We start from the raw sequence: 17,901 nt of genomic DNA, 5'->3' as shown, positions 1-17,901 counted from the left end.
CTTTGAAATGTGTCAAAAAAGATGTATTGCCTGTCTATTTTGTCATTCTAGGGAGAGCTGTAACTCTGAGAAACTTATAGTCACAACCTGATTTGAATAATACCACTCAAGGGGTTTTTTCCTGTGCAACTGGGAAAGTCTTCTTTCCACTGATTTTAACTGTGCTCACTTCACCTGTCATTCCACTGACAGGTCAGCCTAGTATTATCTAGAAGAAAATGTGTTGTCACTATAAATAGTAAACAAACCAGCCAAACCTCCATACTATGTGTAAATGAAAATGTTTGCATGTCTTCAGAACTAGGATCAAGAGAATTTGTGAAGTATGTTAAAGCTTTTCCTGAAATATGATCTACACTGGGAGCCACAGTATATTTTGAATTTCCAATTCTTCCTTCAGCATTCCTCCGAAATAATTACAAGGAAATGAAGCAGCAATCAATAACTATGAATATCAGTAGCTGTTTGATGTACCATGTTCTATGCATGCTTTAATAAAAGCATATGAAGATTAGGAATGGATAATTTATACATTTTTGTGGTTTCTTTTAAGAAACCTGATTGATGTGAACTGAAATTTAGCAGTTCTTCTTGTGGCCTCAATGTGCCTGCACCTGGAGTGCTTGTAGAGCTTAGACTTTATTTGACAAACATGATATTTAAAATGTAAATAGACATAAATTCAGAATTATTTCTAAAGTTTTATAGAAGGTATGATAGGCACAGTTTGCTTTGTCTCAATATTATTAAGTGTGATACCAAATTACAGTGCAGAGTACTGTTTTGGAAAATAGGTACAGATAGGTTTTGAGTGGACTGCTCTGCAGTCTGGTCATGATAGTGTAAGTCTTTTCACTCAGTTAACTTTTTCACTAGATTATTAGGATGTTTACAGCATCAGAGTATACCCCACAGCTGGTAAAGTTTTCCTTCTAGCAGTAATCTAGATCTGCTGTCACAGAAAAGCCACACTCATATTAGTCCAAAGTTCAAAATAAGCTGTAGCCCACATGTAAAAATTGCTTATATAGTTTTGAAATAAATTAATGCAAATTGGGATCTTAGAGATGTTACTTTTTTCCTTGCACCTGTGAAATACCATTCTGATTTTAAATTTATTGCCTCTGAACTGTGTCACATGTTAGATGAAGGAGAGATTTAGACATGGTTGGTGCTGTAGTAAATTGATGTGTCATGCAATCCGTGTGACTACAGGTTAGTCATGCCCATTAATTTTCCTTCAAAATTTCATCTTTTAATGCAGGAAATATGGTTTGACTTTAGATTTTGTTTGTATCTACTAGCACTTAATCCTCTAGATTAATTTTTTTGGGATTTGCTTCAGTTTTTCTTTCCTTTTTTTATGGTTTGCTACGTAATTGGTGTTGTTAAAGGCAAAACTTCTTTTACACCTACCAGTTTCTCCTCTGCATTGGCAGCATTGTAAATTATTAAATAGAATTACAGACAGTGTCATGATAAGCTTTAATGTGACAATGAAGTGAGAGCATTGATCTTATGTAATTTGAGTCAGAAAAATCTGAACAGGTAAACTGTTTGTAACTTCTTACAGCTGAATAGGAACATAAGTAATATTAGTAACAGAAAAAAGGCCATCTGGTCCAGCTTGCCTGAGTTTGTTTGCCTGGTTGATCATAATCTCAACCACCTGCTTTTCCACTGAGCTCTATTTCACCAGCCCTATCTAATTCCAGAAACAAATGTATCTGTCTCTTGTACACCTTTATAAATCTTTCCTTATAGCTTTGAATATTCAGACCTTATGTGGTCTTATGGCACAGAAGATCCACAAAGTCTCAGATCAGAGCTGGTAGGTTCTGTATGCTCAATAAATGCAAAGAAAGAAGTGCTCCTGATCTAAGTGTTTGTAATCTAATTTCAGAGGAAATATGTGGATGATTAGAAGGCTATTGTAATAGAATTAGATGAGCATCTATGTGATGATTGCCCTAGCCAGTTGCAAAATGCGGATTTTTTTTTTGCTTTTAGATTTGGAAACAGACGCCTGTACTATTTATAATCTGTACTGACATTCTGCCAAAACATTTATTATTATTACATTCAAATTTTATCAAGACAATACTGTATTTCTTGTAATGTTGGTGGGGGAACAAGAAGAGTATTAAGTACTCTTAAACTACAGTTCTTTTTTGGCTAGTAGCAGAGGAAGTAAACAACAGGCCTGTGAAGTAAAATTTTCTTTCTATAAACTGAAGAACAAAGACATTTACTATTCTGACCATGTCTTTCAATTCCTGCTTGCTTTATCAGACATGCTTCTTCTCTATGGCAGTGGTTAAATAATCGGGAATGTTATAGAAGTGAGATTAAAATTATTTAAACAATCACTTAAAGTTTTGATCTGTTTCTGAAAGATCATGTCTATCTTTTTAGCCCTCAAGTTCTTTATAAGCATATGTAAATTTAAAGTTCTGATATATTTCAGCAACTATCTCTAAGTTAGGTTTGTGTTTCTACAATGTCCCTCCCTCACCCTTTTTTTTTTTTTTTTTTTTTTACTTCCTCTTTTCCCCTGATTTTCTCTGCCTGGAAGTGAAATAAAGAAGGTTTCTGTGCTATAGCCACTGTCTCAGATGTTGTGATATTGGAACCTACCAGTTATACTGATTTGATTATCTAGGTCCTGATTCCCTAGTGTAAGCTCCTAGAAATTCCTCTGGAGTTTCGGCTAAAGAATATTCTTATCCTGGACTGGCACAACTGTGCTCTGCCTCCCTCTGGCCACTGTTTTGCTGCCACTGAGTGTCTCTTGGCTGGGAAGTTGGGAAAAAAATTACCCGTTGCTAGGATCTTCTATCAAAGACTAATTTAGTGGTGAGATGAATACAGGGTAGTCCTTTAACTTATGAGGTTTGAAAGCTCCCATGCTGGGTATAGAGATAATGGGTACTGGAGTGCACATAAAATATCCCATGAAATTATACATAAATGCATACTGTTCAATATGTCTTAACACACTGTAAAACTTTGTAGTTACAAGTATGTTTTCCATAAAAAAATCAACACTTTTCAGATAAAGAGAAAGATTCTCTGTTTCCCTCTCCTCCCCTGCTAATAGTAGGTGGAGATTGGCTGTGGAGTAATAGGACTTTTTTGGTAGACTATAGTTGAGTTTGGCTCAATCTGCCTAAAAAAGCAACAGCAAGCTTGTTTTGGGACAGTTCTTTTGTCTAGCAATGGATTTTAACCAGAGATCTCAAAGCAGCAAAAAACCTTGTATTTTTATAATGAAAATGCAATACACTACAATTGCCAGATAATAATCACACTATATAGAGTAGAGAAGCCTATTTTTCTTAGGCAGATCTGTTTCCTATATACGAATTTAGTGGTTGAGGTAAGCCTGCAGTCTGGTATCCTGCACTTCATAGCTTTAATGCTGACTTTTGTGTGATTGGAAAGTACAAAGTACAACAGTTGCATCCTGCATTGAGCTTTCAGTCTTAGCTTGTTCTGTAGCTTAGAGAAAACAGATAAAGGATAAAAAATGAATTAATTTACAGTGGGATGTGTAAAAATGTCACAAATAATCAGCTCAAAATATTTTTTTTTCCATACTTGCTATTTTCTGTCTCTGAAATCCTTTCCTTTCTGTTAGCTCTGGTACTAATTATCCAGCCACCAGCTATCAGCCTTTAAAGTAAAAAATGCAACATCATTCAGGAGACATGTGGCTGCCAAACCCAGTGAGCATGTAGGAGGAGTGCCTTTACAGGTCAAGTGCTATAGCTGCTCTTTGACAAATCAGTCTGAATTAGCATCATAGGAGTCTGTTGGTATTCCTGCTCCCCCGCACCTCCGGCTTCATCTATTAGCTGCTGGTGTTGCCAGACATTGTTTTGCACTCCCAGACCTGAAATCTGTTTCAGTGCTTGCTGGTAGTGCAGGAGCACCTCCAGCTCTCCAAACTTAGTATCAGAACTTAAGGCACATGTTGAAATGAACTCCATACCTGAAACTCTACTGCATGTGGTTTCACCTGTCTTCAACTAGCAATCATTTATCAGTATTTTGGGGAAAGAGGAAATGTAATATATAGTTACTCCTCTGACTGATATTTAGATACTGATACTCATATTCCTCCTCTGATATTTGGAGTTCAAGAGTTAGCACTAGTAGCAAGAGGCACCCATGTAAAAGGCTTTCTTTAAGTCTGTTCATGCCTTTTGGATAAATGCAAGCATACTGCCAGTATCCCTGTGGATGGCTCCAGTGTTAAGACCTATTTGTGTAGTCCTAATTTAGGCTGTCTGTTCTCTGCTGAAAAAACAGGACAGGGAGTGATGGGAGACAAAACCTTGAAGATAACATTCTGGTGTTAGAGGCATCCTCTAGATAATCCCAGCTGATACACTTAGGGGTGTATTCTACCAGGTAGATCCTAACTCAGTGGAGTATGGAGGCAAACTTGCACATTTCTTACTCACATTTAAATTGAGGCTCCTGCTTTGACAATTGACTGTGTTCTGTTCTCTTTATCTAATCTGTCCAAATCTTCCATGTCCTTCTTATTAGAATGATAAATGAAAAAGGCTATTAAAGTTTTAGCATGCTTAATAGTGTCCAGAGCATCCATAACAGATGCAGCCATGGGTAATTACTTGATGGACACATAAATATATCAGAACAGTAGTTACATGCTCTTAGGAATGGGAGCATAAAGTAAGTACTCACAACACTGGTCCAAATGTAGTTTGTGGAAATGCAGGTCCCTTTTAGCACACATCACATATGCTATGAATGAACTGAATGGCTACCAAATTCAATTGAAATACCACTGTTTAATAAGCACAAGGTTTTCCCAATATTTCTGTAAATTTCTATAGATTTTTTTTTTTGTAAATCTAGTCTGCATTTCCACACACCTGTCATCCAGGAACCTGGCTTAATAAGTCATTTAAAACACTTTGGAAGACAAAAAAAGCCAATTCCTCTTTTTTACCAGAATAACTTGACTTATCAGTGTTAATTCTTACTATATCTAGTTTGAAAAAAAGTCTAACTGAATAAATGAATGCAAGAATTCAGCCTAAATGGTAAAATATACATGAAGGGGTCATGGATATTTCCTTTGAAAAAGTATGTTTATGTTTATGCTTTTAGGTTGAAAGACTTGAAATCATTCCAGTTAATATTTTTCCTTTTTTTTTTTTTTTTTTTTTTTTTCACCCCTTTGTGTGTATTTCCCTACCATTTTTTGAATTTATTGTTCTGAGGGGCAAAAAAGTAAGATTACTATGTCTTAGTTACTTCAGTTATTGTTTTCTTCCTAATATCCTCCAGCTTAAACATATGCACATTCAGAATTTTGAACATTGTGGGAAAAGGTTCACTGGTATCCATTCTTGCCATTAAAGTGCTTCCCTTCTGAATATTGCCTGCCAAAGTATGTGGTATCCTGCAGAGCAAGAGGATGAGGACATAGATTGCAATGAAGCTGAACAGTTTGCACTTCCGAACAGTGACACCAGACATCAATCTTTTGTAAAGACAGCCCAGAATACAGGAGAAGGAGAGCTCTCACCCCCACTCCCCCACGCCAAAAAAAAACAAAAGGAGAATTATCTTCTCTTTTTTTCCCCATTTCATTTCAGCAATTTCCTTCTAAGATCCTCCAAGATGAATATGTTCTCAAATTGCATAAGCTGACATTTCAGTGGCTGAGACTCATTTGGGGAAAGAAAAAAAAGTAAATGGAAAGAATTGAAGTAAAAATTGTTTTTTAAGCTTTTTGAAGTAACTTTTTTTCCTTTTAAGATTTTATTTAATTTAGTCTCAGTTCTCATTTTATCATCAGACTAATGCATGCTTTTTATCATCAGTGCTAATTTTGTCACAGTTGCTGCATTTCACATGTTTATACCACAGTTTGACCTCAGTATTCAGTAACACCAAGTTATAATATACAGGTTGGCAAGTGCTCAGAACTAAAGACTGCCAGTGCTGTAATTGGCCATACTGGGAGAAGCCTGAGTCAAGTCTGCAGTTTGTATAAAGTGGCACAGACGTATAGAAGTAATTTTGAATCAGCTGCTGGGGATCTTCGTTACACAGAGATTTGTTAGAGATTTATTCTAATATATAAATGTAACTTCACCAACATGATGATTTAGAGTTGTGAAATTAATGAGCCATATTCTCCTCTTTGTAGTAAAAAAGGTGCAGAAAGAGCAAAGTACTGCAAAAATTTCTACATCAATGAATTTCAGAAGTTAAAATATGGTGTGCAACTCAGGAGGCTGTGAGGTGTAAGGTGGATAAACCTTGCTATAACCAGAAGGAGCTCTCACTAAAGAAGGGGTATTTGAAAAAACCTGAGGCCAATATTTGTGGGAAATGCTTGTCAGGGCTTGGGACTGGGTTCACAAAGAGGATTTTATGCTATGGTCTAGTTATCCTTGAAACTGCCATGGCACCATTTTATATATATATTTTTAAAACAAATCAGAGCTGTTTTACCACTTTTGCACATAAAAAGTCTGTTATGAAATCATTAACAACTGGCAAACAGAATACTTGAATCAAGCCTTATACACATGTGAAAGAGACAAGTGAAAGTGCAAGGCTGCTACCATCATGGTTCCTGATGGTCCAGAGAGTCCTATCTTTGTTACAGAGATTGTCCAGAGCTCAGGGGAACAAAGTTTTGACCAGCTGCAGAGCTGCTCCAGGCAACTAGAGCACTTGAAAATTGGCTTTAGGAAGGTGTGAGAAACAGGCTGGTCCAGCAAGTTGTTGTAGCAGAATTTTTGTGAGAGACCTACTGTGGACTGAAAGACTTGGCAAATGTTCCACTATTTTCAGAGTTAACTTATATACACAGTACTAAAACTTCATCCCTTCTGTATTTTTCTTCATTTTTTTGAATTTTTCCTTTTGTCTTTGTGGAAGTGTCCAACAGCTGCATGCTAAAATTGTTTTGGATAATTAATCTTCTCAGTATCTTTTCGCACAAGGGAATGCATGTTCATTTTCTCTTAGAACTATGAGTGAAGTCAGAGATTGAGTCACTATTATTTATTTCTGAATCTTGCCTGATAACCTTTATTCCTTTGTGGCTTTCCATGGTGTATGTGGAAACAGACTCTTCAGTTCCTGGAAACTGAAAAGCTCACAGGCCATGGGTTAACACTGTCCTAATGTAATAACTGAGATTACTCTGGTTTACATAGATATAACAGTGCTGCATGAAGTTTGACTCATGCAGCTTAGTTTCCAAGAGAACTGCTCCTACTAGAAGAGTCTGAATCTTTGGCTATGCTGTGGCTTTTCCTAGCCTTTCCATTGATGTCCCATGCTTATGAGGATGCCAGGAAATAACATAAGGCACGTACGAGTTGAGAGGGCCATTATTTTTGACCTGTCCAGCCTCTGGTTTCCTAACCACATGATCTCTTAAATATTTTACAGATTCAGAAGTGTATCTGAGTATAATTCACAGTTCCCTGGATTATTGCTAGAAGGGGATAGGATCTGGCCTGTTGTTTATTCTGGGTAGCATGTGTAATACTTTGGCTTATCTTGATTCTTCCCACGTTTCCCTAGACCATTCTGCATCTTAAGTTTTGCAGATCTTATTGTGGATTTTTTTGTGTGGGAGCAGATTTGTGTTTTCAACTGGTATGGCAGCAGATCAAGCAGGAGGTTTTGGCTTGTGCACACATTCTGGAGGCAGGTTTTGTAGAAGGTTGCTCCAGTTTTTGGCTTACAAACCATGGGAGTGTATACCATGTATTACTTGATTACCAGTTAGCCCACTCACTAAATAGTTTGCTGACCACATAGAGTAACATAAGAAGAAGGCTGAAAAACAGATAATCCTGACTAAAGCTCTGAAAGAGCACATCTCACATCACAGAAGGATCAGATGCTGAACACAAAGTGAAACGTACTAATTAAACTGCTGGTTTGTGATTATATAGACACAGGGTGTCTCTTGGTAACATAATTTTCTTTTGACACTGGCTTTGTGACATGCTGTATGATTGCCTATCCTGGCGTTACCTGGCTAGCACAATATGTCTTTCATTGCAAAATGACCAAGGAGGATTAGATAATACTGAGGCTGAAAAGATGCTTCTGAGTTCTTCCTCTTCTCCTGACACACGAACATGATGAAAAATGGATAATAAAAAGTGGTGGAACTCCCACTTGCTAAAGGCTGAGAACTGAGCTGGGTCAGGTACATGCATAGATAGGTGCTCCTCAAGAAAAATGAGACAAAAAGTTAAGAAAATTGTTTAAATGTCTGTAGTAATCAAGTCTAATTCACCACTTGAACTCAGATCTCCTTATGGCCAGTCTTTTGATTTACAAATATGATTATCTTGAGGATACAAGCTGCTGAAACTCACTGTAGCCTAGGCCACAATTTAAGAAAAATTAGACTTATTAAAAAAAAAACCAACCCAACAAACAAAACAAAAAAGTGTACATTTCCCTGTATACATGCTTCTTAGTGTGTGGTATATAACAGAGCCTTCCAGATAAATTCCTTGGATCTAGTCCTGTTCTCATTAAACCCGCACAGCTCTGTGCTAACACTAACGTAACCGAGGAAAGAATTTTTCCTATAAGAATTACATTTCTAATAAGCAGAAAGCAGAGCCTTTTGGCAAATCCCGTATCCTGTAACTCTGCCTGAACAACACTAAAACAAAAAACATGAAGCAAAATTGGCTCTGAAGAGTCACAAAAGAGGAGCTACACCATAACAGACTGAACAGGAGAATTGCACAGTTCATATCTACTTCTTGTTGTGGAGATGATAGCTAATCTATTATATATCTGGTTTTATGCAAGGTGGATCCCAAATAGGTCCCAAAATACAGATTTTTAGCCAACTTTTATTAAAAAAATATGGTAATTTTCCTTTCCAGTAACAAAATTTAAATGGTACTATATCTCAGGTATTTCTCCTCCAATGCAAGTGTAGAATCAAACAGGGAATGAGATTCTGTGAAAAAGCTCTGCATGAGAAAGGGGGATTTATTTAAATTCTTTGAATGCATCAATAGTACACTAACTGGAGAGAGCTGTTGACTCCCTTGAAGGCAGAGGCCCTGCAGGGAGACCTCGTCAAATTAAAGGTACAGGAAGTTTAACAAAGACAAGTACTGGATTCTATACCTGGACCAGAACAACCCTGGATGTATGGACAGGCTGGGGATAGCAGAGCCAAGGAAAGGGACTTGGGGGTCCTGGTCAGTGTCAGGTTGAAAATGAGTCAGCAGTGCCTTGGCAGGCAGGAGGGCCACCCGTGTCCTGGGGCCATCAGGCACAGTGTTGACAGCCAGGCAAGGGTGGGGATTGTCCTGCTCTGCTCTGCACTGGGGCAGCCTCACCTCAAATGCTAGGGATAGTTTTGAGTACCACAATATTAAAAAAAACCCCAAACATTAAACTGTTAGGGAGTGTCTAAAGAAAAATGGTGAAGGACCTTAAGGGGAAACCATATTAAGAACAGCTGGGGCCACTTGGTCTGTTCAGGCTGGAGAAAAGGAGACCTCATTGCAATTACAACCTCCTCATGAGGGGAAGAGGAGAAGCAAACACTGATCTTTTTGGTGACCGGTCATGAAGCTGCACCAGGGAAGGTTTAGGTTGGATATTAGGCAAAGATTTTTCACCCCAGAAAGTGGCCAGTCACTGGAACAGACTCCCCAGGTAAGTGGTCACAGCACAAGCCTGACAAAGTTCAAGAAGCGTTTCAGCAATGCTTTCAGACACATGGAGTGATTCTTGGTGCTGTCCTGTGCCAGGTCAGGAGTTGGACTTGATAATCCTTGTGGAGTCCCTTTCAACTCAGCATATTCTATGGTTTTATGATTCTATGAACAGATCAGTTAGAAGAAGGTAGAAAGGTAGTGAGTAATCAAACAGTTGGAGGTTTTTTTTGAATTAGAAAAGTTAATAGTTTAGCAAATAAATTATTTAAATGCTATGTATTTTCCTCTCTTTTGTCTTTGTAGGTAGGGTTGAAATGCATAGAAAAGGAGTGAATGACATTTCTATCTTCCAGGCCATTTTTCTTTCCTCAGTCATCCTGGGGTTTCTAGTAATTCTGACTAAAGAGAAGTACACCCAGGAGATGATGGGTTTGGTTGCTTGTAGGTGAATGCAGCACAGAGTACCTGCCTCTGAAGCCCTCTGGGTCACACCTGCTTTGGGAACCAACAGATTGCACACTGGGGTCAGTTGGGACCGTGCCATCTTCTAAAAGATGGCTAGTGTGGCAAAATGAAGGCTCTGTTTAAATTTAAGTAGGTGCTAAAGGGAAACTTTCACCTGTTCTCCTAGTAACAGTCAGTGTTGACTGTGAGAGAATGGAAACTTTACATGACTCATCATCTGTATTTTTTTCCATATTACTTATGATCTAGGTCTTATAAAGCTTGTATGCATATTTTATTTAAAGTACATCTCTAATCTTTTTAATTAATTTACTCAAGATTCATCAAATCTTTACCATTTCACTGATTGAGAGGATTTCATAAAATGGCTGTTTTCATTGAAATCACTCCTTAAAATGACTGGGGGGGGGGGAGGGGGGGGGGGCGGTTCATATGTTTTCTCCTGTTGTTAATCAAAATGTGTTGGGCTATGGGAATCACTTAAAATTACCAAAATAAACAGCAAAAATCTCATTTTGACACTTCCTCGAGAGGAATCTTACGTGCACAGTGAATGTTTCCTACTAATAAAAAGAAATACTTCAGAAATAGTGAAATATGGCCCAGGCATTGGATCTGTCTTAAGGATTCACAGAAAGGAACTTGATTAGTAATGAAAAATTATTTTTAAATAAAAAATTAAGTCTAAGTAAAATCATTGGTTGCCTTACCAATATGATTTTGAAAGTGTGTGAAACATTACATTTTATGAATTAATTAGGAGGAGGAAAGAAGGAAGAAGTACAAAAGAAGAATAACATTAATAATCTTTCCTTATTTTGGAAAATTCAGAAAAGAAGAGAAGTGGGATTGCTGAAAAAAGCTTGGCTTCGGCTTCTCATTAGCCAGTGCTTCATTGCTGTTCTCCAGGACAGTTCTTTCAGCTTCTCATTTTCTTCTTATAACAGAACTTATACATTGAACTAACACTAAAATGAAAAATCTTCATTTTATTTTGGAATAAATTGTAGAATACAAATTCTCAGCTGCCTGGCGCCCACTGATTTTAGTAAATCCAGGTCTGATTCTGAGATGACATCACAGAGACTTAAAGAGCTAGAATGAAAACTGAGGGCCCAATCATAACCTTTCATTCAGCAGTTTCTGTGTAGTGCCAATTTCCCTTTGTCACCTAGTTACATGGCCTCATTTATTCTCTGTTGGGATTACATGCTGATTCTTTAAATTGGGTGATGGATGAAAATATTGATTCAGTAGATGGTGATAATAATAATAGTAATAATAATATCAGTAATACATTCAACAGAGATTAACTCTAGTACCAAGATGTAGTTGCCCTGTTGTTCCCCAGAAGAGAATAGCTCATCAGGTCTCCATCCATTAGCATGAAGTTGGGGAAAGCCACAACAGGAAAGGAGGCCCTTGCTGTGCTGGGTTTTAACTTGTATAACTTTCTTCACAACTACATGAAAAGGAAATGCTACCTTTATCTTCATTTAGAGGTAGTTCTTCATAATATCAGCAGATGTAGAGGTTTTCTGAGACCCAGCTGAGTCTCAGGAACTTAAAGCTGGTCCTGCTGTGAGCAGGAAGTTGGAATAGAGACCTTCGGTGGTTCTCTCTCTCCTGAATTACCCTATGATGGTTCTCTCTCTCCTGAATTACCCTATGATTCCATGAAGTTTACTCTCTTCAATCAAATATAAGGGATATAAGTGTATTGAAGCTATTTTTAAAATTGTATTTAACAATCATGTTTGAATTATGAAACGTCAAAAATTCCATTAGAGCATTGTCTCAGTGGCTTCTCCAATTCCATCGCCTACTTTTTTCCTGTGGCTTCACAGTAGGATTTGATAATTTTATAAAATGCAGTAATATTTCCTGTTTTCTGCATTTTTTTTTTAAATCTGTGTTGGAATTGGCTCAACCTTGCTTTCTTTATTGGTCATTATGTAATAATATGAGAAAGTCCGTGTGAGAGAGTCTTTTATAACTTTATCCTCATTCAAATAATTTTTCTCATTTTCTTTCAAGTTATCATCATTAGAAATGAAAAAGTAAAACCACAAGTCTTCTGTAGACACACAGTTTTATTTCTCTTGCAGGCAGTTGGTGAGCAGTCAGCTTTATTCCATGAAGAATGCTTGGTCTGTTTCTTAGATTTGAGAGATGTCTTTTTGGAATTACGGTTGTAATCTTTTTAATTTACTAATGCTTACAGATGAGTTTTGGGGTGATCTATTTCACCCATTCATGTTATTCTTCTGCTTCAAATAAAAAAGTTCTTGATTATCAGTTTCTTCAGATCAATTTTCAATGCAATTTTTTTTTCCAATTGAGTCTGCCTGTTTCTCAAAGGAATTTAACATAGTCTGTGCCATTGATGTCATCAACCATAGGATTAAGGAGCAGGATTTAATTTACTTACCTATAACAGAAGTCAGAAATCGCTATAGCATTTAAATTACTTGTGGAAGAGATGTTTGTTTATCTCCCCAATATTCCTGTGATGTATTTTTGAATGAGTGATCATTTAAGCTGGCTCACACATCTGAATAACTAACATTTTACCAATATTTGGTTACCTTATTCCATATACTTGTTAGTGTAAGAGGCAGTTTAACAGAAAAATTAATCCTAATAAAATGCGTTTTTAGTAATTTATTTTGAAAACCATTTGACCTTAACTACAATGAAAGTAGACTGTAAAAATCATCATAGATTCCCTCCCTTGAACTTTTCATAATGCTGAAAAATGACTGAGGGAAAGAAGAAAGATCCAGTTACTGTACCCTGTTTTCACAGCTGTACTTCATTGAGTGGAGGCTTGTGTTACACACAGTTTGTGATAGGAAGTAAATGCTTTTAAAACAACTAAGGAGACAGGTCTTTAACCTCCACCTTTTCAGATGCTTTTTTCACTCATTTAGCTTCTGTCGAGGTCTTGAGAAACATTTCAAACACAAATTATTATTGAATACTGAAGTTCACCTGAATAATTCATTTCCTAATGTGTTTATTAGGTAGAGATGCATTGAGATGAGGTTGTTTGTTTGGTTTTTTTGGATTTTTTGAGACATCGCTAATTACTGATATAGTGAACACTTGTTCCTTCAGAAACAAATGCATTTAAAGAAAAAAGAATTCTTAGATTCAGTGTTAAGTGTTTTTTGGTGGTTGAAATTACAGATTTATTTCAGCTAGTTTAAGTATTTTAAGGCCTTGGAAGTAATTAAAAAATGATTTTGTGATGTTAATTACCAAACTGTCAAAAGTAAATTAGATTTAAAAGTCCCAGTTGCTATTGTACAAGACTGTTACCTCCTGCTACAAGACTATCTAGTCCACCAAATGGTAAAGGTACCTTCAGATTCATTAAGATGGGAGTGTTTTTTGCCTTACTTTACATTGGAAATACATGTTAATCACAAGACCTAAACTGTTTGATGTGAATTTGGGTGCAAATAATTACAGGACTTTAGACGGCCATTATAAAACCGTTTTCTGAATGTGATTCTAATATCTGCCAAAGGCACATCTTTAATGGCTCCGGTGAAATAAGGTCAGTGGCAGTGGGAGTGTGCAGCTGGCAGACAGCCAGTCAACTTTTAATTTCTGTAATCAGCTGAGGCTTTGTGTATACTTCATTCCTTGAAATACATGAGACCTAAATTAAGGGGTTTGATAAATAGGCATTATTTGGGCTGCATTGACCATGTGCTTTTTCTTTTTTTTTCCTGTAATTAAGGTAATTCTTATAGCTATATATCTGATGGCCATGAATATTTCTGTTTAACATCCCACTTCACACTGGCCAGATACAGTGCAGACAGGCTACCCAGGTCTGCACTTGAGTGAGAAAATGCCTTGAAATATAATCAGGATTTTGAAGTATTCTTCATTTCAGTGCATTAGAGGTGTCATGCTTTCAGAGGATGTGACTGACACTGGTTTTGCCCTTATTCCAGCAATTTTTAATTTTTTTTTTAAACTGTAACAACAAAGCCACTGCTCTCCTTTGGCTTGGTCAATGCTTCCCAGCAAGCATCAGTTTATTTTTCCATTTGTCACTAGTGTGGGGGGGCAGTGGCTGTGTTTTGTGGTCTGTGGGATAAGTGGGTTGAAGATTCACACATTCCAGAAAAATGTAAGCGTAAAACCTGACACCAGATAAGTTGTTTGTCTAAATTTGATGCATAAGATTTTTGGAACATTTTGTGTCCTCTTCTAGTCTTTAAATAAATCAAATGCAAGCGTGAGAGCATCCTCAGTTTTTGTCCCTCTGAATTGTGTACAGAGCTCCTACTGACTCATGTTACCAGAACTCAGATGAGGCTTTCTGGCTGTTTCATTCTTGTCTCACACATCCTTCTGCTCTTCCAGCAATGATTTCAGTTTGTGCTACAGCCTCGCCTTACTTCAGCATGAAATTTACACTGCCTTGTGTGCACTGACAGACATGTAACCTTGCCTACACAACTCAGCTTTGAGCATTGGGTTTTATTATTTTATGTTAATGTAAAATAGCAAAGTGTAAATTGGAGGATTGGTTGCTTCTAGGTTAAGAAAAAAAGGCCTTGGGAAACAAATGTTGCTTCTCTAGCACAAACCTCATTAGAAATTTTGTGTTTTGCAGAGGTTAATATACTGTGGGCTGCACACCAGGTACACCATAGTTCAGAAGACTACAACTTATTCACGGCCTTGAGACAATCTGTACTACAGAAATACACCTCCTGGGTAAGTTGTACAAGATTTGATAAACATGTTAATATTAACAATGTTTAGCAAAAGTGAAAACATTGTGTTTATTTCCCTTCAAAGAAAAACATTTTTTAAAGGTGTTTGACATTGAAGGCGCAGAAGATGAAACTGAAGAATCTGATAATTCTGTTTTTAAAATATATTCACTACTGTTGTACAGCAAACATGAAAATAGCTACAGATGTTAAAGAAGGTTAACTATAACCTTACATTTATATTTTCATAACTTTTTTAGTAGAATGGAGAGTTTTCATTCAACTATTCATACACGAGTATGGCAAAAGAGCACTGTATAACTCAACTATTTCAGAATATGTCTATCTAGCTAAAAGGAGCAGGGAGAGAAATCAGCATTAAAATTGGTTTTGGATATGCAAATGGATTTATTTGTCTCTGCTCATTCATGTCATATCAGTACCCTTGTATGTAAGAGCAGTATGTTACCTAGTGTTATTTCAGATAAAATTAATTTTAAATGGTGAGCTATGTACATATTCAGTATTTATATAAAGATTTAAAAAAGCGTATTTCCAAATGCATTCATAAATGTAACATAATATTTAAGGTTTAGTTCTGTACCCAGGGTAACTGCTGATTTCCTAAGCTGGGCCCTCATGTTATCTTTTAACTGTTTTTTTTCAGATTGTAGTTTGTCTGGTTGTGTGTTACTCAAAATGAATAACTTCAACTTCAGCTTCAAAATTTATTTTCAGAATTAGAGTTCAAAGGGGATATTAAATATATTTACATGTATAAATACATACATATAATTATATAATTATATATGTGCTCCAATGAGGTATAATATGGGTCCTGAAGGAAACCCACAAGCTTTTGGCAATCTCTCTATCCAGCCTGTGAGCAAATGGCTTAAAGTCAAGAGAGTGTGCTCACCCATGCAAATCCAGTATAACTCCATTAACTTCAGTAAAGTGGATTTATGCTTACGTAACTGGTCATGGACTTAGTCTCTAGTATTTAACTGGTTTTAGTGCATGACATTAAATTAGTTAAAGTGCTATGTTTCAGAGAAATTTTCTTCTGAGAATCATGAAGCAGTACTGTTTTTTAGAACATTTTCATGATGTCTTCTATATAAATTCTTGTTGTTTATTTATTAAGAAAATAATCATCTGATGTTAGCAAGATTACCTAGATTTTAAATTACTGTAATGAAGAATAGTGGAAGGGATGTTTGTCTGTGACAACTCTGCTCCCTCTGTAAATACTGCTATATTAAAGATTTAACCTTTGCCCATTTACCCATTGGGACCATATGTGCAAATGTTTAACAAAAACAGTAATTCAAAAAAGACAAGAAGCCTGTGTTTACATATGGGTGTGCATATGAGAATTTTGTCTGCTGGCATGATTTTGAGGATGATACCTCAGAGAGCATAAAATACTTGGAAGACCAAGGTATCTGGCCACCTTGGATTCCAAAGAGCATCCTCAGGACCACACTGGTACCACTTGGTAAATAATATCTGTGTATTTAAAATTCATGTGCTTTGTGCAAAGGGAAATGAATCCAGGAATACATGGTACTTCTGTGTGCCAGGTTTATTTCACCAAATATTTGATATTAGCCAAAACATATGGTTAATGTAAATACTGCTTTGCCTCCTTCCTGAACTTTTCAGACATACGCCAGTTTTCTTTCTGCAGCGCCTTACTGTGCATGATCACAATTCTTGCTAATTCTTACAGAACTGCTATTTTTTTGGACTGACAGTCTTGTCCAGAACCATGGATGGATCTGCCTTGAAGCTGAAACTCAGTGAAATCCTTAGTTACTCTCTGAGAGTGATTCGATATTGTTGAATGTGTACTATACTGTTCAATGAGTTTGACATCCAGTTTTGTGGAGACTGTGAGAAACTTACAGTGGATGGTGTGAGATTATGTGACTGTTCTGCTGCCAGCTCTGTTGTGTTTTAAGTTAAACATTGTAAGAGAAATAAATCAGCATGTTAATCTATGATTGAAAAGATATGAAATGAAAGAGAATAGAAAAACATGTTTGACAATCAGTGGTGTGAGATGTACTCCTCATTTTGGAACCAAATGTTTAGTGCTTCATGTTGTTTACATACACAGTGTTTCTGTTTCTTCACTGGAGAGGCCATAGAGAAGCAAATCTACTGTGAAGACTGAGAGATACTGTTGAGGCCCATTTAGTGGGGAAAAAAAAAGTCAAAAAAAGTATATTATTTTTTAAGAAGGAAACAGCAAGCTAAAGCAAGATAATAATATAAAAATGAATATATCAGTGATGAAACAAAGTGCAGTTGTGAGAGCTTTGCACATACACTTTGAAAAGCTATGATTTAATGCTTTGAGTACCATTCTCAACTTTCCTCTAAGGGCAAGATTTAATTGCAAACATTAAATCCTTAATAATTTGATAGCTCTAGACTGTACATTTAGATAAAGTGTTGAACCATGCCTTGGTATAGAAGCAGTGGAAACATCTACATACAAGTCTGGAAAGGGAATGAGTAGCACAGTTTTCAGCACAGTCAGTAACTTCTTGTCTACTGAAGAGTCTGCCACGCCTGGCAGCTGTAAAAAATGGGTTGGCTTTTTCAATTTTTATTTTTATTTTATCTTTGCCGTTAACTCCTGCAGAGTCCTCACAGAAGTTCCTGCCCACACGAAATTGCTGTCCTGCAGCCCCCCCATGCCCCACAGACCCTCTGCAGCCACACGGGCAGGTGGTCCCAGAGACCCAGCACAGAAACTCAGCACTCCTGCTAAACCTCAGGAGTTTCAATCACTCCCTTTCTGTAGTGGAAGTGGTTGTAAGCTTTTACCTACAAATGGGAGCAAGAAAGGTAGTGGTGCCCCCATGGAAGAGTGGGCAATGGAGCTTCCAAAGGGGCAATGCCTTTGGCATGAGGGCAAACAGCTGCAGTGCAGCAACCCCAGGTGCAAATGTCTCTGCACCCCTTCTGGA

General features: G+C 36.9%; 1 protein-coding gene across 1 annotated transcript in view; it reads left to right on the top strand.

Annotated features, from left to right (window-relative positions):
- AGMO (alkylglycerol monooxygenase) overlaps positions 1-17,901 on the top strand; it is a gene marked incomplete at its 5' end in the record, with an annotated part of 191,022 nt that overhangs the window by 62,496 nt on the left and 110,625 nt on the right. Inside the window, one exon of the mRNA XM_083855917.1 lies at positions 14,815-14,918. Within this exon, the coding sequence (XP_083712043.1) occupies positions 14,815-14,918 (104 nt within the window). The remainder of the gene's footprint in view (positions 1-14,814; positions 14,919-17,901) is intronic.

The sequence above is a fragment of the Zosterops lateralis genome, assembly GCF_965231275.1.
Source record: "Zosterops lateralis genome assembly, chromosome: 1".
Classification (NCBI taxonomy): Eukaryota; Metazoa; Chordata; class Aves; order Passeriformes; family Zosteropidae; genus Zosterops; species Zosterops lateralis.
This window is presented reverse-complemented; position numbering and strand designations above follow the sequence as displayed.